This window comes from Leptodactylus fuscus, chromosome 3 (genome assembly GCF_031893055.1).
Source record: "Leptodactylus fuscus isolate aLepFus1 chromosome 3, aLepFus1.hap2, whole genome shotgun sequence".
NCBI classification, from domain to species: Eukaryota; Metazoa; Chordata; class Amphibia; order Anura; family Leptodactylidae; genus Leptodactylus; species Leptodactylus fuscus.
This window is the reverse complement of record NC_134267.1, coordinates 50,087,041-50,109,882: the sequence shown is the minus strand read 5'-3', so window position 1 is coordinate 50,109,882 and position 22,842 is coordinate 50,087,041. Positions and strand designations below refer to the sequence as shown.

General features: G+C 40.6%; 1 protein-coding gene across 3 annotated transcripts in view; it reads right to left on the bottom strand.

Moving 5' to 3' along the window:
* Positions 1-22,842, bottom strand: part of PSME4 (proteasome activator subunit 4) — a 111,483-nt gene that overhangs the window by 10,504 nt on the left and 78,137 nt on the right. For 2 of the 3 annotated variants that reach the window (XM_075267565.1, XM_075267566.1), the window contains 19 exons: positions 22,302-22,397; positions 21,093-21,148; positions 20,030-20,086; positions 18,014-18,069; positions 15,513-15,611; positions 14,208-14,270; positions 13,940-14,035; positions 13,585-13,716; positions 12,913-13,122; positions 12,365-12,501; positions 11,954-12,007; positions 11,731-11,860; positions 9,945-10,026; positions 9,652-9,805; positions 8,899-8,968; positions 6,573-6,698; positions 4,883-5,035; positions 3,645-3,749; positions 1,173-1,264 (listed from right to left, as the gene is read on the bottom strand). In XM_075267565.1, coding sequence (XP_075123666.1) covers positions 1,173-1,264; positions 3,645-3,749; positions 4,883-5,035; positions 6,573-6,698; positions 8,899-8,968; positions 9,652-9,805; positions 9,945-10,026; positions 11,731-11,860; positions 11,954-12,007; positions 12,365-12,501; positions 12,913-13,122; positions 13,585-13,716; positions 13,940-14,035; positions 14,208-14,270; positions 15,513-15,611; positions 18,014-18,069; positions 20,030-20,086; positions 21,093-21,148; positions 22,302-22,397 — 1,968 coding nt within the window. The remainder of the gene's footprint in view (positions 1-1,172; positions 1,265-3,644; positions 3,750-4,882; positions 5,036-6,572; positions 6,699-8,898; positions 8,969-9,651; positions 9,806-9,944; positions 10,027-11,730; positions 11,861-11,953; positions 12,008-12,364; positions 12,502-12,912; positions 13,123-13,584; positions 13,717-13,939; positions 14,036-14,207; positions 14,271-15,512; positions 15,612-18,013; positions 18,070-20,029; positions 20,087-21,092; positions 21,149-22,301; positions 22,398-22,842) is intronic. The other variant, XM_075267567.1, reaches the window with a different exon arrangement.

Below are 22,842 nucleotides of genomic sequence, written 5' to 3'. Positions count from 1 at the left end.
AAACACTACCATTTACCTGATATATGTGTAAGAATTTCAATCTGTTTTTACACATGGGGGGGGGGGGGGGGATTAATCACTCATAATGTCATGGTGGCAATTAAGCCCCTAAACAGCCACCACGGCATTATATTGAACAGGAATATAATTCTAAAGGGCAAAGCGCTGTGCAGTGTTGAAACCAGACAATAGTACATCTAAAAGAATTGGAGGAGGCTTGCATTGACATTAAGTGGACACAGAGATGTCAAGACTGAAATGGCAAGCAATTTTATATACAGATATAGAAGGCAAATAAACATTCATTTCACAATTTGCTTATTCTGTATGAAGGAGGCAGAGAATATGTATCACCTACACATGACATGGGAAGAATATGCAAATCTGACTTCCATGATGTAATTAGGATGTCAGTGCCTCAAATGTGCACACCAATAGAGGGCGCTGACTGAGAATGTGCAAGTCTAACTTCCATGATGTAATTAGGAAGACAGAGTCTCAGTCAAACACCCTCTATAGGTGTGTTTGACTGAGACTGAGACTCTGTCTTCCTAATTACATCATGGAAGTTAGACTTGCACATTCTCAGTCAGCGCCCTCTATTGGTGTGCATATTTGAGGCACTGACATCCTAATGACATCATGGAAGTCAGATTTGCATATTCTTCCCATGTTCTTTTGCAGTGGAGCGCTCATGGCTTAAGATTCCACACTCCTATATGGTGGTCTCTCCCTATGGAGTGACGATATCCCCTTAACCCTAGCCATGACACAAATGGAGCTATCACAGTTAAAGACACAGTTGGCAATGTGATCTTTATATAGTTCTCTACATTATCTGATTTTACCATAGCTCAAACAGCAGAAAAAACTCTGCTTTTTATGACACCAGGACCACTGTTCTAGATGGTATAAAACAGGGATATAGCTATCTGACGTGACCACACAAGTATACTGAATGACAGAAGTTGGTGCTAGTGTTACCTTAATGAATGCTACATCTGTATAATGTATATTTTATACAGGGGCAGCTTCATAAGTTTATTCTATATAGTTTAATACCATGGTTGCGATTTAAGATGCTAAAAACTTGTGTGACATGTTCCCTTGAATACACAGTCAATGTATTTTATGAAGGTGTAATGTAATTTGCTGTAGTCTTATGTACATACCAAGCATCGACAAAGGAGCCTCCTTCTCCGCTCACTGGGGATTCCAACAGCAGCTCAAACAACCAGTGAAGCTTTCGAGGATCTCGGCTCTCCTAAGAGGAAAACCAGAAATAAATGTTGAAGGTAAAATGGTTTCTGCACTACTGGAATGGCGGTCACCTTACTTTTTAAAATACTCTATGCAAAAGAACGACTATGAACAGAGTCAACACTTTAACCCCTTCCCGCCGATGGCACTTTTTGACTTCCTGACCAAGCTCGATTTTTCAAAACTGACATGTGTCACTTTATGTGGCAATAACTTTGGAATGCTTTAACTTACCAAAATGATTTTGAGATTGTTTTTTCGTAACACATTGTACTTCATGTTAGTAGTAGAGATGAGCGAACACTGTTCGGAACAGCCGTTCCGAACAGCACGCTCACAGAACGCTCCCATAGAGATGAATGGAAGCGGCCGGCACGCGGGGGGTTAAGCGGCCGGCCGCCGGCAAAGTCTGCCAGGTGCTTCCATTCATTTCTATGGGAGTGTGCTGTTCGGATCGGCTGATCCGAACAGTGTTCACTCATCTCTAGTTAGTAGTAAATTTTGGTTGATATTTTTGTGTTTAATTATGAAAAAATAGGAAATTTGGTGGAAATTTTTGAAAAATATGCATTTTATAAAGTTTGATATGATGTGCATTGCATACAGATAGTCAGACCGCCAAAATTATATCCTAAATCTAATGTCCCAGATCTCTGCTTTATGTCGGCATCGAACTTTAGTCGCCCTTTTATTTTTTACGGACATTAGAAGGTTTACAAGTGAAACAACAATATTCAAAATTTTCAAGAAATTTCCAAAACCCATTTTTTAAGGGACTAATCCAGTTATGAAGGGGTTTTGAAAGACCCCTGTATTAAAACCCCCCATAAATCACCCCATTTTCAAAACTGCACCCCTTAAATAAGCCAAAACAACATATGCCAATTATTTCAACCCTATAAGTGCTTAACAGGAATTAATACAAAATGGAGGTGAAATTTTCAAATTTGATTTTATTTTACTAATATTTTCGTTTAGCCCTAGAATTTGCACATTCACAAGGGGTTAAAGGAGAAAACGCATCCCACAATTTGTTATGCAAGTTCTCCCGACTACTACAGTACCCCACTTGTGGGTGTAAACTAATATATGGACGCACAGCGAGACGCAGGAGGGAAGGCGCGCCAAAGAGCTTTTAGAGGGCAGATCTGGCTGTGATCAGTTTCAGGAACCATGTCGCATTTACAAAGCCCTTGAGGAGTCAAAACAGTGGAAACCTCTAGAAAGTGACTCCATTTTGAAAACCGCACCCCTCAAAGAATTTATCAAGTGATGTAGTGAGCATTAGTAACCCCGAAGTGAATGTGTAAGCTGTGCGGAGTAAATTGGGTACACCAAATCCCATTCTATTTTCCCACTAGCTCCTATGACACGGACGGGGAAGAGGGGCAGCGCTGGTGTATTATCTCTCATAAGCTCTAAATATGGGGTGTCCCCTGAAACCGCTCGCACAGCTTATACATTTCCTTCTAGTCGCAGCCACTTATGTCCTAATGATTTGGCGACTTTTGGGGATTTGTCTTCACATTGTACAAACTAGATTTTTATTTTCTGGCAATGTGGCCATATGAGGGCTTGGTGTTTGCGGTATTAGATGTACTTTTCAATGCCACCATTTTGGGGTGCCTGTAACTTATGGACTACATTTTATTAACTCTTTCTGGGTGGGATGTAAAAGGAAACATCAATTCTGGCATTGCTTTTTAGCACTTTATTTTCCTGTGCAGAGTACAGCATAAGTAACATGTTACCTTTATTCTGAGGGTCTGTACCGTTACGGCGATACCTCATTTATATTTTTTAATGTGTTGCTATCCGTACTATTACGGCGGATGTCGGGAAGGGGTTAACAGGAAGAACAACTGGAGAAGGGGCATAGTCCCTCAGTGACTGCAGAACCTTTAGCTAGGGACCAATATGAATTTTTTGGCAATATATTTGCTAAATGAATACAGGTACGGAGTTGCAGTTCATATTCACTAACCTTTTGGTTGTTCATCTAAACATCCTACATAGCCTATTCCAGAAGATGCACAAACAAATCCCATACAAAGAGCTGCCCTTCTATTCCTGATGCCTTTCATAAACTAGTGGATGACCCTGCTGACAAACAAAAGTCCTTATCCCCATGCAGACCCTGAAAGTGTTCACTATGGCATTTGTCTAGAAATTCAAGACTGATCGCAACAAGAATAAAAAGGAATGCCCCAAAAATATGTATTAAAAGGCCCCATTCAATTTTAGGGTGTACTTTTGGCACATACTAGTCTGGTGTCTCTCAATATATAACACTATAGGCAAGATCAGACTGAAGATACTTTGTTTCCATTTGCAATGAAGAAATAGAAAAGCAGAAGAATTTAACCTCACAGAAAACTACTTACACATGAAGTTGCGACACACGTTCCCCAGTCACTGTAAGTTTCCACTGTGATATTGGCCAATGCGGTCCTCAGTAGTGGGCACAAAAATTTCCATAGATTTTCAACCTGTACAGAAAAGTTTTATAAAATCAATAATTCTATTTTAATTGCTTACAGATTACGTATCATTTCATTTAACTTTTAACTTTTCGGGATAAGGTGCCATATTTTTGGACACAAGAAGTAACACTATATTCTGGGGATTTTAAGACTTCTATTTTACAGCTTTTAGCAGTTTTGCCCTCTGCATGTTGGGGCTGGAGTTTCTAGTCCTTTATGGTCACTATTCACTAAATCAGTGTGAACAGTATATTGTCTATCTCTAATTCAACCACCTGAGAAGCATGCAGTACATATAAAGAGAAGCACTGGCATGTACTGATGGGAATAAAATACTTTTGCTGTGATACTAATCACCCATCCAACCCATACGTCCCAAACCAACCCATTCCCCCCACATCCCACCATACCAACCACTCTCTTTGGTACCAATAAAGCTTTTCTGATTTGATTTAATTAAATTTGATGAGAAGAGGAAACTCTACATCCTACTGGGAGAAGAGGCGTTGACTGTGGAGATCGCTGCCCTGCACAACATGTGTCCACCAGCCACCAAATGCGGGGAAGATGGACTGTTATACCCCAAACCACCCACACACCCATCCTATGCTCGCCACCCCACCCCCCCTCCCAACCACACACTACTTGCTTTGGCAATGCCAAATATCTATTTGGACGTGCCAATAAAGCTTCTTAGATAGATAGATAGATAGATAGATAGATAGATAGATAGTACTAGGGTCAGACTAAATGCTATCTTTCCTGAATTGCCTCCCAGCTCATTAATGCATCCCTCACAATAGATCTATACTGAGAAGAGAAGTATAGAGCAGGGATTTTCACAGTGAAAGATGTTTTAGAAAATGGAGGAGCAGAGAATATTAATTTTTCTATATATATATATATATATATATATATATATATATATATATATATATATATAAAAAAAATATCCTGTAGTTCTATATCAAGAGTGGATACTGTTGAGTTTGTAGCCCATGGCTACAAACAGGAAAAACAAGGGAGTCAATGCTCATGCTTCTACTGTGGAAACCCATTTATGTATCACTCAGCTTTTAAAATAAATCACTGTCAGCTGTCTCACTTTATTACCTTGCCTACGAACTGAGCAAGATTACCTTTTCAAACGTCCAATGCTTGGATCCTCGGATCAATCCTGCAATTATTTCAGCCACACATCTTTGTGTGCTTTCATGTGAATCCTGCACCAATCGCTCCAGGTGGGGTGTCAGGACTGGTAAGAAAGCATCATCAAAGTTCCTGAACAGACCCTAAAAGAAAGGAGGACATTAAATTATACATTCAGCTACAATTTCTAGACGCTTATATTCAAATTGATATAGTTTATACACAGCAAACAGAAAGCTTATGTACGGTCTCCTTATCTACCGTCTTCAGTACTGACAGCCTTGACTCACTGGTGGTTGCTGTAGTGAATAAGACTACAATGAGGACCAAATGTGAATATGGTAATGCATTAGTCTAAGGGTCAGTTCACAAGGAGGAATTTGCTGCAGATTTGGGGTGGATTTCACCCCCAAATCCAGAGCAGATTCCTCCCGAATCCGCCTCCTATTGTCTTCAATAGGAGGCAGAGATTGAAGCAGGATGTGGAAAAAAGAAGGGTCCTGCTCGATCTTGCCATGTATTCCGCAACTTGAGACTCTCTCCTGATTAGGTCCATTCATCAGCGCCTAATTAGGAACGTGATACCGCGACGGAATGCTGATGCATTGTATTGGCATCCTGTCGCGGCCAGCCTGCGAGAAAATGTTGTCGTCAGAAAACGAAGAGAAATTTCCTTTACATTTTCCGCTGTGTGACAGACCCTTAGGCCGGGGCCCAACGGGATGTAAACACCACGATTTGCCCGCAGTGGAGATGCTGTGGGAAAAATCGCGGCATTGTACAGTGCAGGCAAAGTGGATGGGATTCATGTGAATCCCATCCCCACTTTGCGGAAAGGATTGCAGCGCGGACACGCTGCGATTTGCAAAGTCGTTGCGGCTTTGCAAATCGCAGCAAGTCAATTATATCTACGGAAACGCCAGCGGCGTTCCCGTAGATATAATGTTAAGAGAAAGTCCACAGAGGAAAACGCTGAACTTTCTCTTAAAAGAACCGCAATGAGTTCACGCAACGGTTATTCCCACAGCGCTTTAGTGCTGCGTTTACGGCCCGTGGGGCCTTAGCCTTAAGGTGTTTCTCCCACATAAGAACTGTGTATACTAATCCCATGCTAAAATTAAAATGACCTAAAAGCAAAACGGTCTTAGTTGCAACCAATCACAATGCAGCTTTTATTTTTCAAGAGAATACAAAAAAATGAAAGCTGCATTGTGATCTCTTGCCATGGACAAGAAAGACCATTTTGATTTTAGTCCATTTTAGTAAAATTGCCCAATTGTCTCCTGTCTGAACAGAGTGACTGTCAGGTATACGCAACACTGCTCCTCTCAAACTGTATCGTATTGCCAGAGATAGATCAGCACTGTACTTTGCCATAGTTGTCAGTCCCACAGTTTCTGAATGTAGTGGCCTGCACATACACGGTTGCTACTCCATTGAAAAACGATTGACACAAGGACCTTGTTCTCATGGTTGATGGAGGTTCAGGAAGCTGGACTACCCTTCTATCAGATTCAATATTGGTACAAACTGATACAAAGTTTTGCATGATCTATCCATAATAGAGCCAGTGACAAACATGTACAATCCCATTCCACAATAGTTCTACTGTGTAAAAAGCCATACACTATTTCCTGGACATAGAACCATGGCTTTACATTTAACTGCAATTTATGTTACCTTAAAAAGACAAAACCTTCGTGGGTTAAATTTGTCCTTCCCTTTTCGATCTTCTAAAGACAAGAATTTGATCATCTGCTCAATAAATTTTTCATCAGTGAAGTGATCATATATGATCTGTTCTGCCTACAGGGAGAAACAAGAATAATAATCTAAAAGAGTCTTATACATCACACAAGCAAAAGCAGAAAAATAGGCAGATTTCATTTTACAGTTTATAAGGGAGATAAATGGATGCTAACTTTTGAAACAACTTAGTCTCATTACATAGAGCATGTAATTCTTGACAAAAATGTAATGCACTTTAATTAAAACTGTTGCTGTTTTCTGCCTGTATAAAAAAAAAAAAAAAAAAAACAACTCTAGAAGTTCCTCCCTTTTAGCTAATTTGATGTTCACTCCATAACTAGGGAAGACAGATCAATAAAAAAAAAAAAAAAAAAAAAAAAAGCAAGCAAGACTGCTTCACATCTGCTAACTGCTTTCCCTGTGCAATGAACTGAACATTCTGTACATCTTACATCTTACAATGTCAGTAAAGCCTACTACTGGCTGATTGTATTTCACTGATTTCAGATGTGAAAGTATTCACAGACAGCAAGCAGCTTTCCTGGCTGTGCTTATAGTTTGCTCTATTCCTGTGTCATACCAGCATGTACTTGCAGTTCAGTGTTCCTGAATTTCCTATATTATGCCCAATTCAGCTTTTCAGCCAGAGTCACACAAAGGTGAAATGTGCTGCAGTCATAATGGGAATATTGGCAGTAGAAAACCGAGCGGACACAATGTATTAAAGCAAACAGATTGCCCAGCAAGATCCTGGAGATAAACTTTTCATGAAGACTCAGGTACACATTAAACCCTGATTTTCACCACGTGGACACCTCAAACACATGCACTTGCCCTACCTAAGAGGCCGATACCAACTATGTATAGGCAGACTATAACTACTACAAAACAATTAACCAGTTTATCATTGTCTGTTAGTAAATTAAGTCATATTAAGAACACAGACAGATCTAGTTTTAACAACCCGGTCCACATAACAGCTGTTCACAGAAGCTAAACCCACTCTAGTCACCTGCGAGATCAGTTTTCTGACACCTCAATAAGAAAAGTAATTCTATAAAAGAAAGGTTTTAGTGTACCTCCAATAAACATGAAGACTACATAGTACTTTTAGGGCATGTTCACCCCATGGATTGCGCAGCAGATTTTGAGGTTGTCTTTAGCTGCAAAAACAGGCTCCAAAAACACCCTGAAACCTGTTTTCTGGTGTAGGTGTGCTTACAAATTATCTTTATACAACGGGGTTCTCAGTGTCAGGCCATGTGATGTGGCTTATGCATGCCGGGGTGGAAGGGGGGGGGACGGGGACATATGTCAAAACAATGGGAGGCAGATTAGGGGAATTCCCTTTGACTCTCATATTCAGTGGCCTTGTGGAACCTTAACCTTACCTTAAGGGCTAGTTCACACGTAGTTATTTGGATCCATGTCAAAATCCAGGTCAAAAAACTGCCTCCCATTGAATTCAATGAGAGCTGGTCATTTCCTTTTTCCTTGAGCAGTATTTTACCGCTCGCAGGAAAAAAGAAGCGACCTGCTCTATCTTGACGCGGATTCCATGGCAGAAACCGCTGCCGCGTCTGCATCAAGTCAATCCCTCTGGACTAGGCCCACTCATTTGGGCCTAGTCCGGAGCGGAAAGCCGCAACTGTCAGAAGCCACAACAGGCGCATTTTGTTCTGGACTTGAAGCGGCTTCCCGCGTCAAAATCCGGACCAAATAACTACGTGTGAACTAGCCCTAGGGGTAAAGCCTTTTATACTGTAACGCCTTCTAGCTTTATTTGCATTACATTAGTCACTACTCATACTCCATTAGTACACTTTAAAAAATAAACAAACATGAATCTGTGCTGATGCTGCTGGAATTACAGGACTTGTTTGTAAATAAATATCCTTACAGATGCACCCAACAGATTAAAACTCCATGGTTTCTTTGTTTGGGTAAGACATTCAAGATATTCTCTCCTGCTGCTGGTGAAGTAGTAAAAGGTAGCCGTAATTCAAGTCTCCGCACTGTACTACATTGAAATGAATGGAGTATACAGCTTGCAAGGAAATTTAGCTAATAAAGTACACACTTGCTATTATATTGAAAACTGCAGTGCATATCCTAACAGGTTGAAGTGGATCACAGGAGGTACGCTTTGGTAGAAAATGATACAATACTACGCGGCAAGTGTATATTAGTGACACTGCTTTAAGCTTTTACTACAGAACTGTGCTCTGAGGACAAAACATTACATGCACACACTTACTTCAGACATTGCCTCTCTAGGTCTTCCAAGTTTTGGCTGCTGTTCAGCAGGGGCATACACCATCAAGGTTCTGAATGTACAACAAAGTCAAGGATAAGCAAGACTAATCATTTATTGGATAGTAAAGCAGTCATGGACTATTCTTACTCAGAATGGAGTCTCCCATTAAGGCTGGTCTTACCCAACCATAGTTTAAGTCCGCAAATGGTCCGCAATTGAGGGTTTTCAATTGCGGACCATTTGCGAACACATTATACTCAACGCGGCCTCTTACACCACCGATATTTTATCCGTGGTGTGCCGTGCCGCAACAGAGGTACGCACTTTTTAGAACATGTCCGTAATGGCCGCAATTCACGGCACTGCACGGACTCGCACATAGAACTCTATGGACGAGTGCGGCAGGTCACGGACATCTGTGGAGTGTAAGTTGATGATCAGCAACTTATGGACTGAAAAAGCATTACGGTCGTGTAAGACCAGCCTAAGACTAAATTCAGATAACTTTTTTGACATCATTTTAGCAGATGCAAAAATGGGGACAGTAATGTGGGAAAAAAAAAAAAAAAAAAGAAGCCTGGAAGAAACAAATTTTTTCCCCTGTGAAAACAGATCGCCATCTGTTCTCACCCATTAAATAGATCTGCTAAACTGATATAAAAACATGATCTGAATGGAGCCTACCTGTTATAAAGCGGAATAAAACAATATAATATGTGAATTTTCCGAAACGTTCTCTGAAAAGAAACTCACTTCGGCCAGGTGTAATAGCCCCAGTGAGTCTTCTCCACAAAGGGGCTCGTCTCCCACACTTCTTTAGTCTTTGGTAGGCTGGCACTATTATAATGTATCCACAGGTTGTCGGGCTTGTCTCCAGCCATGATGGTGTCAGGTTTGGGACATCCACCTTTAACAATTAGCACAATTACACCACAAATAATAAAAAAATGGCATATTAAATTATGACTTGCAACTGGCCGCTGTGTATAGACACACGCTAGCTTTAAGAAAATCTGGAAGAAAAGAATGTTAACATTGCTACGTACTGATTTCATATGGGCAAATGGGCACTTTAATGTGAGGTCTCTTCAACTGCTTTAGGATCCCAGCTACAGTGGAGATTGCCATCTTGAATGAAAAAAAGAATAAAAAAAAGAATGAGAGAATATTAGAAATTTTATTCTAAAAAATAAATATCTGTCAGCAGATGGGGATACTGGATAAAACATTAACTGTAGCAATGGGATTATTTGTAGTGGGTTCCACTTGCCATTCTGATTTAAAAACGTGTGCATAAGAACTAGGCGGCTAGCAAGGGATTACCTTCTCTAAGTATAGATCTAACCGTGTAAACTTACTCGTGTAAGAGAGCTTACTAATATGTGGCCATTCTGCAAAGTTATGCACTCTCTGGTTTCAGAGATACTCTTGCATTTACTTTTCGTGCAATGACAAGGCTACACACAACTGTGCTGCTGTGACATTTCCTCTCTGCAAAGTGCTGGCTTTCTTATTTGTTGTCATTCCATGGTGAAACACACAGTCTAGCTCAGAACATAAAACTAGCATGCAGGTGTACTATGGCATCAGGTTTAGTCACAAAAAATATATATAGTTTTTATTTATAGAAATGCTGTACATTTTTTTACTTTCAGGCACCGTGGACTGTGAAAAATTAGGGGGCATTCACACTACCGTTGGAGTCTGTGAGCAGTGTCCGTGGCTATGGTCCGTACAAGATTTTAGCAACGGACACTAGCTGGTCTGTCTGAAATTTCCATTCATTTCAATGGGAGATTATCTTGTGTCCGTTTGTGTCCTTTTACACCCATGTCTTTTTTCAAGCGGACAAAAAAAATAAAAAAAATCCTACATGCAGGACTTTTCTGTACGTTTGAAAAAAAAAAGGACAAGTGTTATTTTTTAATATTGAAGTCTACGGGCAACGGACATATAACGGTCAGTAACTGATAGCCATCCGTTACTGTCCATTTGTGTCCTTTATGATAGGTGTCAGGTTTTTCTTTTTTAAACTGACACCTTCATAGCGGAATCCAATGGTAGAGTGAACCCTACCTTAGTGGTAAATTATAGTGAGTGTTTGGTTGCTGTTAATAAAGCAAAATAAATAAATACATAGGTATTTATCGGGGGTCGTCTTATACGCCGGGTCTAGTCAGAGCGCATCCCTCTGGCCCTTGTATCCTATTACTGGAGGCGTCCTGAAAGCCTGGGGATGGCAAAAGGAGAGCAGCGCTGTCCCGAGAAAAAAACACCGCCTTCAACTGTCTGGCCTGCCCCTCCTTCCCTCCTGTGTCGCTTCATTGCGAGATCCGAGAGGCAGGGAAGAAGGGGCGAGCCAGATGGGTGAAGGAGGTGTGATTTCAAGTTTGCTTAGAAAACCACGCCTCCTTCACCCATCTGGCCTGCCCCTTTTTCTCTTCTTGCATAGCTTCACTTCAGGATTGAGATCTGAAATTAGATTTGATCCTATTTCTTTCTATTGTATTTCTTCTGACATCCACCACATTAGTTTAGACCCTGAATGCCTCCTAACATCAGAATGAAAAATACAGCATGTTGTGGGTGTCTCTTTCCATCCATGGATGCCAAACCTGTGCACAAAGTGCATGAAACAATTTTGATTAAAACAACAGGGCAGGAGTAGTCCAGTTTTACAGTGCTATTAGCATGTACAGCTGATGGCACCAAACTAAGACCAATGATTATTTTCTTACACAACAAGCATATCCAAAAGTCTATATTTTAACTGGAAAAGTCGGGGGTCGTCTTATACGCCGGAAAATACGGTAAGAGATAAAGTGACCACACCTTTCGCACGATAAGAGCATCATGATTCAGACACTGTACCAAGTATCTGACTGCACGATCTGGAAGGACATAGTCATCTCTCAGGAGCAAGGATAAGAAGCCAATACCAATGTGTTCAAACTTCCATGGACTGTAGTGACATAAGTAGATATAAATACAGGCATATGTTATATTGTAGTGAAAACAGACGTTATAAGAACGGAAAACCATCTGATTTACTTACAGGTTCCTCTGGGTGACACAATCCAGTAACTTGTCGATTAGATGTTCATAGTTCCTGTGTAAAGAGATGAAAATTAGATATGGTAAGATGCATTGTCAAACATCAACATACCTGTTGCAGTTTAAAACCAAATTTTTTTTTTTTTTTTAATAAATCACTTTATATGCCATTTTTGGGGAAGATGATTGACTGACATCTCTATATGCATGCTGATATAGGGGAAAGCTCATTGGAGTCCTAAGCACAAAGAGTAGGGATTAAAATACATTTGTCCAACAAAATTATATACCTATCTATATCTATTCGGCATCTCCTATCATATAAGACATGGTGCTTGAAGATTGAATAGCAGTCTCATGGTAAGAAGCTCCCTGTGAGAGAAACCGCCATATCTGAAGAAATAAGACTTACCGTACAGACTCTGCATTTTTTTCCTCTTGCCTCTTCAGTGCTAGAGCTAACTGATCTGGGTGAGGCAGCTCTGCATTGCTGAAGGGGCTCTGGGATTGCTGCAGCACAACGGCAATCTGTACACAACTCTCCGGGACCTGTAATGGAGTGCAAGCAATAGGCTTAATATAGTATTGGAATACAGGGCTATAGCAGGTAAGTCATATACACAATGACAGATATTGCTCTTCCCATTACATATATTTTCTTATATGCACACACAGATCTGTTCTGCAGGATAGTGAAAGAAGCTTTTGAGGATATTGTTGGCCTATCCTTAGACTAGGATATCAAATATTAGATTGATGGGGGGCCAACACCGCCCCCCCCCATCAATAAGCTGAATTCATAGCAGACCAGTTTTGTGCATTTTGTAGTGGCTGTGCTTGTTGCTGACTGAGATGCAATACCAGGTACAGCCACTAAAAACTATTAAGGATCCTTGGCGCAATGTAAAAGACATCTTATTAACATAGACCAAACTTATTTTTATTCATGTTATTACTTACAGAAAAATCCAAACCGATTGTTTCATACTGCCGATGGATCTTCTCAGCCAAATCGTCAAAAAGGCGAACAATGGACGGCTTTTCTAGAGACATTGCTTTGCTGAGACCTGATGAAACGATTGCCGGCCATGTCTGTACAATGCATTCCCAGTCATGAAGGTTTGCAAGGCAGACTGCTCCGTGGTTTCCAAGCAGACAATACAAGGCACCCTAAAAGAAATAGAAAAACAAAACAAAAAAAAAAAAACTCACGTAGGTATTTTGCTAGCATCAACACCAACAAGCTTAACAGCATGGGTTTAGAGAACACAACTGGAATAAAATAACAATAACTGGTGAATGTTTCACAAAAGTAAAGTGACAAGTTGTAGTGGATAAGTGCTGTACCCCACTGAACAACCCTACTGCTGGGACCCTCAGCAATGAACTATAATCTAAGAACACAAAAGGGAGTATTGCATTTCCTTGCAGATCACTAAGGAATATGAAAGCATGGGCTATGTAATGTATGGGCCACTGGCTCTCCACTCTGGCTAACTGAAGTTTGCTAGTAAACCAACCTATGAAATCCTTATGGGAATACCCAACAATCTACAGGTTAATATGTTATACAGCTTGACCATATTATAAAGGAATATTATTTTTTGAAACCAATTTATTAAATCCACTCACTTTGAACTGTTGCTGAGTCACTTCTTGTCTGTCTGGACGTAAATATTCAAGTACGAGGGGAATGATATCCCGGCAACAGAAATTATAGGTTCCCAGAGCGGTGAAGAACGCTTGCTGAGCTTTGCTCCTGACCTGTATAACACAATTAAGTTGTATTAGTAATTACACTGTCAATGTGAACAAGATCTTAATTTCACACAACCACAAGTTTCCTATTCCAATAACAGAACTCACTCTAGTAATGCCCCATTTACTGCCAAAGTGACCTTATCGATGTACATTTGACAGATTTCTGCATATTCAAGGGTCAATGGAGAAGGGATTCCAGATTCCAATAGTGTTACCAATGACTTACCTGGCCGTAGGAACTTGTAGAGAGGCGAAGAAGGTCTCGCACCAAGTCCCGATGCACAGTCTTGTATTCACATCCCTCTACGGTCAATGTTCTCAGCTATGTAAAAAGAAAAAAACAAAAACTTTGATATGAAATATGATATGGATCATTTGTTACACTTATGCGGTATGTAACATTTAGTCTAACAAACACATTGTTATCCAGTACAATTTGTAAAGAAAAAAAATAAAATAAAATCACCTTCCCCTCTACTACGGTATGTACATACCTCATGCTGGAGCATCACTCTGTCAATCAATAGCGCCCTAATGTGTCTCTTCTTTCCTTGGAGCTGACAATATGATTAAAGAGAAAGCTTATAAATCATAATACAACTCATATAATATAGCATCAAAGACTTATTATATTAATACTAAGACCAAAGTCTCTAAAAGAATGGGACATTGAATATACACATCTATCTCTCTCCCTATCAATCTATATATATCTATGATAAGTTTATGGGGGAATACTGTTCAATTGAAAGGAGGTTTTAGTACCTGTCCGCCTCTGAGGATACATGATGACATATGGCTGGGCATGGGGGTATACAGGTTCTGTATGGTACCTTGTGGCACATTTGCCCACAGATGTTACAGCGAGGCCTGTAGATCCTGCATAATTGTAGGTTGCAGAAGCTGGCATCCCAGCTGGTCCTATAAATGTTTCATTGCTACACTTTCTTGTCCTACCCAGTTGCGAGATGTATTGCCAAACTTGCAGGGATATTTGTGGGAAACCCTTGCTAGGGGTGGATGAGCATTATTCTATTGAATACACTGGTATAATGTGCAGGGGCTATGCCATGCTATTATAGCTCAGCTCACTCTCAAGTAAAAAAAAAAATCCGATCAATGAGGATGCCAGGTGTCAGACTCCCATAGTCTCATAGACAATAATTATGAAGTCTTGGAGAACCCCTTTTACTGATATGTTGGTGTTGACTAGGCCTGCAATCACCACTAGAGGGAGCACGGGATGCTTGATGTATGTAAAGTTATTATTTAACTTAAAGTTATCCTGTCCCCCCCCCCCCCCCTTCTATGCAACTAGTTAGTGGCTCAGCAATGTATTTACTAGCATTTCGGCTTCCAGCACTGCTTCCATCATTAAAACTATCATGCCAGCAAGAGCTGCACATCATGGTGTTCACGCGACATCTGCCAGTAAACCGTTGATGGCTTGCCTATTTGTGTCTACCTAATAATTGTATGCAAGTATACAATAGAAGACAGATCAAAATGTGTATGAATGCAAGAACAGTTTACACTATAAATACAGTAACAAATGTCTACACTGGGATGATATACACAAAACTGAAGGATCTTTTGTTAAAAAATTAAAGCAAAGTCTCTATTTTTTTGTACATGCACTATAATTTGACTTTTGCGTAAAATGCACTAAAATCGGGTAAAATTTGAGGCATCCCACTTTAGGCCAAAGCTTTCTGAAATGGGAATGGGGGGGGGGGTAATTTCAAGGAAAAGAGGCCTGACTTTACAGGAAAGGGAAGTGTTTCTACTGCATAACTTACCCGATTTTCCATAGATTTTTTGACGAGTGTAAAACTCTTCCATCTTGAATCAAACTCATGTTTGTGGGATCCCTGGAACTGCAGCAGGTCACTGATGATCTGAAAGAGACAGGGCAGACTGAGTACATGGGGCACGTGGTAATAATATACAGAACAAGCAGGAGGACCCAGCTTCACATGGGTATATTTCATTTTTTAGAAATAGAGTGTAAAAATCCGCTCCAACCAGAAGGAAGAAAAATTCAGACGTCCAAGGTTGTCAAGTAAAAATATTCCAGCTTTATTAAATATCCATTAAAAACTGTGGGTTACGGTCACAAAAAGGCCTTTGACAACCTTGGACGTCTGAATTTTTCTTCCTTCTGGTTGGAGCGGATTTTTACACTCTATTTCTATTATATGGTCGGAGGTCCATTCCGGTATCTAGACTCCCAGAGGAAGCTTGAAAAGTAATCGGTGAGCTGAATATATCTATATGTTACATATTTCATTTTTTGTTTGTGTACTAACCCCTATAACAATTGACCACTTTTGTAGTCGTGTATTTTGTATGTCGTTTGTGTGTGTCTCTGCACGCGACTTTGCGTGTTGTTGGCTTCGATGATCCGCCCATATTAACCCCTTCCCACCGATGGCATTTTTTGATTTTCGTTTTTCGTTTTCGACTCCCCTCCTTCTAAACCCCATATCTTTTTTATTTCTCCGCTCCCAGAGTCATATGAGGTCTTAATTTTTGCGGGACAATTTTTTCTTCATGATGCCACCATTAATTATTCTATATAATGTACTGGGAAGCAGGAAAAAAATTCAGAATGGGGTGGATTTGAAGAAAAAATGCATTTCTGCGACTTTCTTATGGGCTTTGGTTTTACGGCGTTCACTGTGCAGCCAAAATGACATGTCCCCTATATTCTGTGTTTCGGTACGGTTCCAGGGATACCAAATTTATATGATTTTATTTACATTTTGACCCCTAAAAAAAATTCCAAAACGGTGTTAAAATTTTTTTTTTCTAAAAGTCGCCATATTCCGACGGCCGTAACTTTTTTATACATAGGTGTACGGGGATGCATAGGGCGTCTTTTTTTGCGGGGCCGGGTGTACTTTTTAGTTCTACCATTTTCGGGAAATGTTATTGCTTTGATCACTTTTTATTCAAATTTTTATCAGAATTAAAACAGTGAAAAAACGGCGGTTTGGCACTTTTGACTATTTTTCCTGCTACGGCGTTTACCGAACAGGAAAAATATTTTTATAGATTTGTAGCGGGCGATTTCAGACGCGGGGATACCTAACATGTATATGTTTCACAGTTTTTAACTACTTTTATATTTGTTCTAGGGAAAGGGGGGTGATTTGAACTTTTAATACTTTTTATATTTTTTTTTACTTTTTTTTTTATTTTTTTTTTTGCATTTATTAGACCCCTAGGGGTGTTGAACCCCAGGGGGTCTGATCACTAATGCAATGCATTACAATGCTAATGCATTGCAAAAAAGCATCATCTCTTTTGCAGGCTGTATACACCAGCCTGCAAAAGAGAGAATTTGCAGACTGGCTGGGAGCCTTTAACAAGGCTCCCGGCTGTCACTGCAACATGACGTCGGCCCTGGAGCATGCTCCAGGAGCCGGTGATCCTTGCCAAAATGGCGGCGCCCATGCGCCGCGGGGAAAATGGCGCCTCCGGCGCGGGTGACAGCAGCGCCGGAGGGGTTAATGACTCCGATCGGTCCGGGGACCGATCGGAGGCATTAGAGCCGGTTGTCTACTGCTTAAAGCAGTAGACACCCGGCGGCTATGACGGCCGCCCGGCTCCTGGGCGGTCGCCATAGTTACAGACCCGACACGCGCCGTACTATTACGGCGCATGTCGGGAAGGGGTTAAGCAAATTGCTGCCATCGATGGTTTGCCTGCTCCGGCAGCATTTAAGCTGTCCTGGTGCTGAAATTGTTCCTCACGCCGTGCCTGTGATTGTTTCGGCATCTCAGCAGCTCGCTGGGACACCATATAATGAGCATGTTGTTGACGCTGATGATCCCCGCCAGATCCGCTTGAGGAAAGCTCTGTGACTTCTAGCTTCCTTCATAGCTGTCGTTGTTTTAGAATTTTGTAACAAATTAGATATTATTTTTCCCGGCATGTTTAAAAGTAGCAAACTGCCAATTTGGATTAAAGGTGTTTGCCCATTGTCAGTGTGTGAGCACTGCCTGGAGAAGATCAGATAATATACAATTATATGTACAGAACACACTGAGGGTTAGCTGAGTGTTTACACACAGAGATAACTGTCAGAAACGCCCTTCTGACCATAGAAGAGCTACGGTACCGGGACCGTAAGCTCTTCACACCGGGCCCAGATCGGGAAAGCTGACAGTGCGCTGAACTCAGCACACTGTCAGCTTTCCGGCAGTATATAGAACTGCCTGTGGGCAAAATGGTGAAAGGTCCTCTTTAAGCCAACAGTTGTTTGTGGATAATGAATTAACCATATTAAATATACCTTTATTATCAGAAATAGGGACTTGGTATCATCTTCCGAGTTGTCAAGAATGAAGTCTGTTGGAGAAAATAATAAAAAACAAAGCAGAAAATTGAAGTTAAGGTCCTATTCATAACTGCTGACAAAACCTTCAACCTTAAGGCATATGTTGTAAGGGGCAGCCATAGTGCTGATGACAACAGGCATCACAGAAAAGGAGATTATACAGTTATGGTTAAAAAAAAAGAAAAAAAGTACAGTCTAACAGTAACTATGATGTGAATTTAATTTATGTAGTATATATACTGTGTACTATACATATATATGACTGTAAGAACAGAATTGGTTAATAATGTGCAGACAAAGGGGGAAAAATTGCATTAATCTACCTACTTGAGCCTATTAAAGGATATTTACCGTATATACTCGAGTATAAGCCGAGTTTTTCAGCTTATATTTGGGTCATTACGGTAATTTTCTGGTAGCAGGCCAGGATAGCAGACCCCGCCCCCCCCGCTCCATCACACGCCGGGTGACGTGGCCACGTAAGCTCAGGCCTGCACCCGGCGTGTGTCTGCTTCCTGGCCTGATAGCAGAAGTACCGTAAGTACTTCTGCAGTTTTTAATGTACAGCATTGCCACGCTCCTGGCAGGAGTCTGCATGCCGGGTTTGTAAATGTAATGGCGCCGCTCTGCAGAGCGGTCGCCATAGAAACCGGCACCTCCGCTGTAATGCTTACAACAGAGATGCTGAACCTTATGCCTGCGATCTCTGATTGTAGGCATAAGCGTCGGCATCTCTGCTGTAAGCGTTACAGCGGAGATGCCCTCCCCCCTCCAAGTTATAAATTAGCCCCTGGGGCCGGTCCCCTCCAGCCCCATACTGTTAAAGTTGCAGGCCGGCTCCTGCGCAGCGAGCTCGCAGGAGCCAACCTGTTCCGACGACAGCCGGGAGCCTAATGAAAGCTCCCAGCCTGTCATCGCTATATTACTATTACGGCTGGTCTATGAACAGCCTTAATAGTAATGTAGAGAATCTCTCATAGACGGCAATACACTTGTATTGCCATCTATGGGACTTGCAATCAAATGACTGCAAGGTCAAGTCCCCCAGGGGGGGGCTAAAAAAAAAATAGTAAAAAAAAATAAAAAAATAAAAAGTTTTAAAAAATATAATAAAAAATAAAAATAAAAGTTCTAAATCACTCCTTTCCCTAGAATACATATAAGGGCGGGTTCACAGCACCTGATCTCAGTTATGCAGGTTTCCGTTTTCTGTCGGCAGAAGACAGAAACCGACATTCAGTGTCTGTGGGCGAGCCGTCTTCTGCTGTCCATGGCGAAGCCGATTTTTTTACCGGACACAAAGTCCTTCATGTCAGACTTAAAAAACAAAAAAAAACAAAAAAAAAAAATACTGTTTCGCTGCGGAGAGCAGAAGACGCTCACCGGCGGACACTTTTCAAACCCATGAATGTTTCTCGGGCAGGAAACGGAAACCTGCATAACGGAGATTGGGCGCTGGTGTGAACCTGCCCTCAAAGTAGAAAATGACTGTGAAACACATACACATTAGGTATCCCTGTGTCTGACAGTGCCCGGTCTATTGAATATAGAGTATCTGCCGTGCTCCTGTTCCGTCGGGAAGGGGTTAATAGGAACACTGCAGATACTCTATATTCAGCCAGACTGAATTCCAAGTGAGGGTAAAAAAAAAACCCAGTCCTCAAGCTCAGGGAAGAGGCAGACAGACAACCAAAACACCCCCTCTCCTTCCCCAGCACCTACTGCACCCAAAAACTCCGACCATTTTAATTTTTGAAATTTTCCAGTAGCTGCTGCAGGCTTATACTCGAGTCAATAAGGTTTCCCAGTTTTTTATGGTAAAATTAGGGGGGGGGGGGGTCGGCTTATATTCGGGTCGGCTTATACTCGAGTATACACGGTAGTTACCTTGGTAATTTATCACTTATAAATGATATATCATTTTTTTGCAAATCCATAAAAAAGTGAACATTTTCTTTTTCAAAAACTTACGCAAGAGTTTCCTGAGTGTTTTTGCGATGGATTCTCTGTAGTTTTCCCTAGAATAATCTAAAAATAAGATTGTTTTGAGCGCAAAAGCAATTAATTCGTAGGCATAAAAGCAATGTTTTTTTTAAATGTAAATAAATCCAAAATTGTTTGACAATAAGTTTTGTCAGATATTTTTATAGTGACTCAAGCTCAGCTTCTAGGATACAGTAATAAAAATCCACTGGAGAATTCTGGCTGCCTGTAGCCACCACTAGGTGGAGCACAATATTGAAAAAAAATTGAGGAAATTTCCCGACAGCCAAAATGTTATCACTTAAATGGTCGCTAATTTCTCAACAAACTTTGCATAACTTGATAACATTATCAGAGAAAAATGCTTCTTTCTTCCCTTATCAGACTCTTTTCCTCTTTCCTTCCTCCTAAATTGAAAATAGAATTTGACCGATTTCAAAGTTATTTTGGTCACCTAAGACTGTCAACTCACTGAAGTATCAGATTGCATGTGCCCATAGGAGTAGAGTGGGGAGGAATGGAGTAGAAGAGAAGGGGGGACACATACATTTTGCTGTGCGACAGCAATTTGAGTTACATCAATGGTAGTCAGTACTTGTCATAAATGCTCTATATGGTGCTGTTGCTTCTAAGTGAGAGAGTTTGGAAGCAATATCTACTCCCATAGACAGTATGGGAGGACACCATATCAACCAGTCTATACATATGTAGTTGTATGGAACACTGCAAACAATGAACAGCAGCTGCCCCTTCAAACAACAAGAGTGTCAATAGTCAGGCACCCCCCAACCATCTAATATTGACAGCGTATTCCAATAGACCTCTGAATCAAAAAAAGATGGACTCCAACCCTTCAGGAAATACATTATGAAAATGATACAGCATAGACTATTAGGAATGTAGCGATACAATGTGAAAAGATAGAAGGTTAATGTAAGCCACATTTGTGCTTGCAGAATATCTGTAGCACGCTCCTTATGCCATGTATTTATAAGCTTAGCACCCATTTCTAGAGCAGATTACAGACATATTTCCACAGAACTGAACCCACCATGGTCAATGCCGGTAAAAAGTTTTGTCTCGTCCAAAGACACCAAGCTTGTTACCCTGAAAAACAGAACGTAATACAGACTCTTTATATATAAAACACATGAACAGAAATTTCACGGAGTTACTGAACGTATCACTTATGTAGATTTTGGGGACTTTTCTAGTATTAGCTCAATATACAAAAACTCTGCCCAAGAGCAGGAGCCGCGGCTGTGTGTGTAAAAGAGGCAGTTTGTGAATCTCCTTCTAGACTCATGATTTTATTAGGATTCTGATAATACATGACTTCTTCATGGGTTATCTCATTCTTTTGACACAGAATCATTCTGATGCAAGTCCCATAATATATTAGAGCTGGTCACTTTTCCATCTTTAGGTTGGGTCCCCACGTAGAGTAAACGCACACAAAAAAAAAAGCACTGTTTTACAAACCCAACACAGCAGAATATTTACCAAAATGGCCACAATGTAAGGCTACAGATCCCCTGTAGTGGAAAAGACCAGCTGACAGCAGTTACTACCAGCAAAATCAGTTGATTTACCAAGGGTTGTGTGCCCCAGATCCATGGCTCACTAAGGTTGGCTTTAAATAAGGCTCTACAGTCTGTGCAATACAGACTGGACACTGGTTGTATATAAAAGAACCAAACTCTGAGATGGGACCTGAACTCCTAATATCATAGTTATCTACGACGCTAGTAGACCCGGTCTACCTGCAAGACAACTGCAAGAAAACATAACATAAGATAATCCTTTTATAGTCCCACCATGGCGAAACAAGATTACATAATTGTATATGATGCCTGGAGTCTGGGTCCTGGCTCAATGTTCAATATAGGAATACAAGTATTTCACAGACCGAATAAGCCGGCCTAAAGAGGATTTTCTGCAATCTGACAACCACTTTTCAAAGGCAAAATAAAATAACCCTATAATTTCTGTATGGCCACAAAGTAGCCGCTCATACCAACCATTTAAAGTGACAAGCAACTATATAACAGCTGAATAAAATGCAACTTGGCATACCAGTATTTTACAATGTCTATGGGCAGTCAACTCTCAAAGGAAAGTATGTGACCACCAAGCTGTCAGCAGACAGGAAACAGTATTTAGTCAGCTATCTTATACTGGCATTGAGCTCGGGAAAGCCAATACCAACATACAAGAAATAGTAGAAATATTCAGGAGAATATAGGAAAAAGACACTTACAGATGAGATACTCTCTCCCCTTTCAGAGGAGGAAGAAGGTTCCCTGAGCCAGTTAGACAGTTATGTACAATGGTGAGACACTGCTGAACGTCATCCCTTAGAACAAAAAATGCAAATAGTAGATAAGTAATATTCCTGCATTAGTATTTTTCTTTAAAACAAAAACAACTAGACATATCTGGGCCAGATTATTATTATTTTCAGAGCATCATTAATTCCACAGTGCTGTAGATTATTATAGTAATTCCATGGTGCGGTACATTATTACATTACTTCCATGGTACTGTCCATTATACTAATTCCATGGTGCTGTACATCATTATATTACTTCCACGGTACTGTCCATTATACTAATTCCATGGTGCTGTACATCATTATATTACTTCCACGGTACTGTCCATTATACTAATTCCATGGTGCTGTACATTATTATACTAATTCCACGGTGCTTTACATTATACTAATTCCATAGTACTGTACAGTATAGTAAATCCATGGTGCTGTACATTATTATATTACTTCCATGGTGCTGTACATTATA